At 48.9% G+C, this 3,694-nt stretch overlaps 1 protein-coding gene across 1 annotated transcript in view; it reads left to right on the top strand.

Moving 5' to 3' along the window:
- The first annotated feature begins 15 nt into the window (after positions 1 to 15).
- The window catches only part of LOC103456964 (sodium channel protein type 5 subunit alpha-like), an 18,372-nt gene continuing 14,693 nt past the window's right edge, over positions 16 to 3,694 (top strand). Inside the window, exons 1-7 of the mRNA XM_017301780.1 lie at positions 16 to 188; positions 285 to 323; positions 734 to 875; positions 1,789 to 1,986; positions 2,059 to 2,241; positions 2,316 to 2,573; positions 3,392 to 3,517. Of these exons, the coding sequence (XP_017157269.1) occupies positions 16 to 188; positions 285 to 323; positions 734 to 875; positions 1,789 to 1,986; positions 2,059 to 2,241; positions 2,316 to 2,573; positions 3,392 to 3,517 (1,119 nt within the window). The remainder of the gene's footprint in view (positions 189 to 284; positions 324 to 733; positions 876 to 1,788; positions 1,987 to 2,058; positions 2,242 to 2,315; positions 2,574 to 3,391; positions 3,518 to 3,694) is intronic.

The raw sequence follows: 3,694 nt of genomic DNA, 5'->3' as shown, positions 1-3,694 counted from the left end.
CTGCAGATCGCACACATGCTGGACACACTGCAGATCGCACACATGCTGGACACACTGCAGATCGCACACATGCTGGACGCGGCCCTGCAGATCGCACACATGCTGGACGCGGCTCTGCAGATCACACACATGCTGGACATTCCTGTTCAGACGGTCAGTGAATCGTCTCCAGCTCAGTCGGACTGGACGTCTGTAAACATGATGCAGCGTTCAGCTTCTATTCTCCACAGATCTGGAACAAACGTCTAGAAATCAGCCGAAACACTGAGTTCCTCTAAATGCAGAATAAAATCCCAGCTGGTTGGAGATGTTTCTGATTCATCGTAAGTTTACATGTTGGGAACGATGATCTTCATGATGCGATTCTACTAAACGTTTGTTTCTCAAACTTTATGATTTTCTAACTTTTTATTTTTGTGTTTTTATGATATGAAGGACTTTGAACTGCCTGGAATGTGCAGAACCAATAAAGTGATTGATTGATTGATTGATTGATTGATTGATTGATTGATTGATTGATTGATTGATTGATTGATTGATTGATTGATTGATTGACTGGTTGGTTTGTTAAGCAGCAGGTTTGTGTTGATCTCCTCTGGAGGTGAACACGATGAACATGAATCAGGTTTTTCCTGTGAATGTGGGCGGAGCCTGACCCGTGAGGAGGCACCAGAACCAGAACCAGAACCAGAACCTGGACGGTTCCTGACCCTGCTGCTATTCTGTGTTGCAGGAAGTGTCCCGACGGGTTCGACTGCCTGAAGACGGGCAGAAACCCGAACTACGGCTACACCAGCTTCGACACGTTCGGCTGGGCCTTCCTGTCGCTGTTCCGGCTGATGACCCAGGACTACTGGGAGAACCTCTACCACCACGTAATGACGCTCTGGGTCGCACTCTGACCCGCTGGGACGCTCTGGACCAGCAACCACATACTCCTGAGTTCATGTCTGAATAAACTTTAAACTCCTGAAGCTTTTTAACCTTTCAGCCTTTTCTCCAACTGCTGGTTAAATATTTAACTTTATTCAACATCGTTCATGTTTTAGTCGCGTCTATCTGCGCGATGTTTCAGGCTCAAATAAAAGGAGGCTGGATTCTTCTTTACTGAAGATGTTCTGGTCCAGAATGTTTCTCAGGTTCTGAACGTCGTTGCTCCATTAGTGACCCAATCAGAAATGCTTATGACTGTGAACTTTAAACACTGAATATACCTGAATATGCATTAATATGTGGAAACCGTCTTAGTGCTACCGCTAAGACGCTAACGTGTTAGCTAACACGTTAGCTAACATGTTAGGTCTGAGCAAAAATCAGACCTCTTAGCTAACACCTTAGCTAACATGTTAGGTTTTAGCTAACATGTTAGCTAATAGGGCTGATATTTGCTCAGACCTAACACGTAACACATTAACATGTTAGCTAAGTAGTTAACATGTTAGCTAAGTAGCTAACATGTTAGGTTTTAGCTAACATGTTAGCTAACAGGTCTGATCTTTGCTCAGAGCTAACATGTTAGCTAATAGGGCTGATATTTGCTCAGACCTAACACGTAACACATTAACATGTTAGCTAAGTAGCTAACATGTTAGGTTTTAGCTAACATGTTAGCTAACAGGTCTGATCTTTGCTCAGAGCTAACATGTCATCATCATATGTTCCCCTCACGGTGCTCAGAGTTGGAATTAGTTATTAATTATTGATTGTTGAAGCAATCAGACCTGGAGAAGAGAGGAAGTGATGTCACACACCTACAGGCTCACCGCTGCTGCTTCCTGTTTGGTCCAGACGCTGCGGTCGGCCGGGAAGACCTACATGGTGTTCTTCGTGGTGGTCATCTTCCTGGGCTCCTTCTACCTGATCAACCTGATCCTGGCCGTGGTCGCCATGGCGTACGAGGAGCAGAACCAGGCCACCATCGCTGAGGCGTGTCAGAAGGAGCGCGAGTTCCAGCAGGCCATGGAGAGACTGAAGAAAGAGCAGCAGGTGGGTCGGGGTCAGCGGGTCACCTCCTCCCATCCGCTCCAGCCTGTTGACCAGAACTCCTCCGTCCTACAGATGGCGGCGCAGAAACCGCCGGACTCCGACTCCCTGACCTCACCAGACCTCTCACCTCTTGGCCCTCCGCTGGACAGCTCCGAGGAGCGGAGGCGGAGCCAGGCGCTGATGGGTGTGGCCGACGGGGAGGGGAACCTGTCGGAGGAGAAGCTGCTGCAGGTGGACTTGATGGACGGGGGAAAGGTGAGTCTGAACCGGCGCCAGGCGTCACCCTTTCAGAATAAAAGCCTCACGGCTCCGCCCCGCTGCGCCGCCAGGCCCTCCATCCTCTCCTCGCTCGCTCCTTCTCCACGCGGACGCGACGAAGCAGTCAGGTGTCGTCCATCTTTAACTTCCGGCTGAGGAGCCGAGGGTCGGAAGGCGAGATGGCGGACGACGAGTTCAGCGTTCCCGGCGACGTGGTGGACGGCGTCGGCGGCAGGACGTACAGCGGCGGGACGTTCAGCGGCATCCTGACCAACCCCTGGCCCAAACGCAGACTCAGCACCTACAGCACGGCCAGCAGGAACTCCCAGGTGAGCCGGTGATCCACCAGCACCAGGTTCTGGACCTGAGTCCAGAACCTGAGTCTGACTTACTCTGTTGTCAGAGGAAGTTTTCGTCCTGAATCACCTTCCATAGAGTTTTTTTGGGTCTGATTGGTCCATGTGAGAAACTGGATCGTCCTTTAAAAGGTCAAACATCAACAGGTTCCTGCTACAGAAACATCACTGGAGGTCAAAGGTCAGCATACAGTCTAACATTGGAAAGCAGAAAGGAAGATTATTTTGTTTTTAGTCCATTTCATAGTAAACAGAACCACAAACATCCAGTGACTTTTAATGAGAGCAAAGTTTATCCATAAACTTCATGGACTGGATAAAAACGATAAAAACAGAAAACAATCATAACAGAATAAAAGTTTTAAAACAAGTTTCTGCAGGTTTTAAACACAGTAAACCTGCAGCTCCAGAATTAGTTACATCTCCATTTTCAACATTAAAATATTGTATTTTATTTGTAGTTGTGCAGATAAAAAAAGAACCAGAAACAAAAACATTTTGAATTAATGAAGAGGAAACTTATTGTTTTAGCATCAGCAGTAAAACCTTCAGTCAAAGGTTTCTGTCTCTTCCTTCCATCATGGCCGCCGTTTACATCCCTCTGATTTGGTTTGGCTCCTCCCCCTTATGACATCACAGCTCAGGCCTTGCCGAACTTTTCTGTAGGGATGATCCCTCGTGTCCTCCTGCAGGCCTGTCGCCGTGGTAACCGTGGTTATCGCCGAGCGGCCTGCGACTCCGCCCCGTCTGACTCGTTAACCTCTGACCTCGGCCTTCTGATCCGCCTCCAGGTGTTTTATCCCACCCTGAACGTCAACGGGAAGCTGTTCGTCTCCATGGACCAGAACGGGGTCTCCCCGCCGCCGCTGCAGGGGCAGCTGACCGCCTGCACCATGGAGAAGGTCAAGGAGGAGAGCGTGAGTTTGGAAACACACAACATACACACAACATACACACAACATACACACACACACACACACACACACACAAACACACACGCACACACACACACACACACACACACACACACACACACACACACACACTGGTTCAGATAACACCGCCGCCCCAAGTAAACCAACAGACACACTGAG

Source organism: Poecilia reticulata, linkage group LG20 (assembly GCF_000633615.1).
Source record: "Poecilia reticulata strain Guanapo linkage group LG20, Guppy_female_1.0+MT, whole genome shotgun sequence".
Classification (NCBI taxonomy): domain Eukaryota; kingdom Metazoa; phylum Chordata; class Actinopteri; order Cyprinodontiformes; family Poeciliidae; genus Poecilia; species Poecilia reticulata.
Note: the sequence above shows the minus strand (reverse complement) of the source record. Positions and strands in the feature narration are given on the sequence as shown.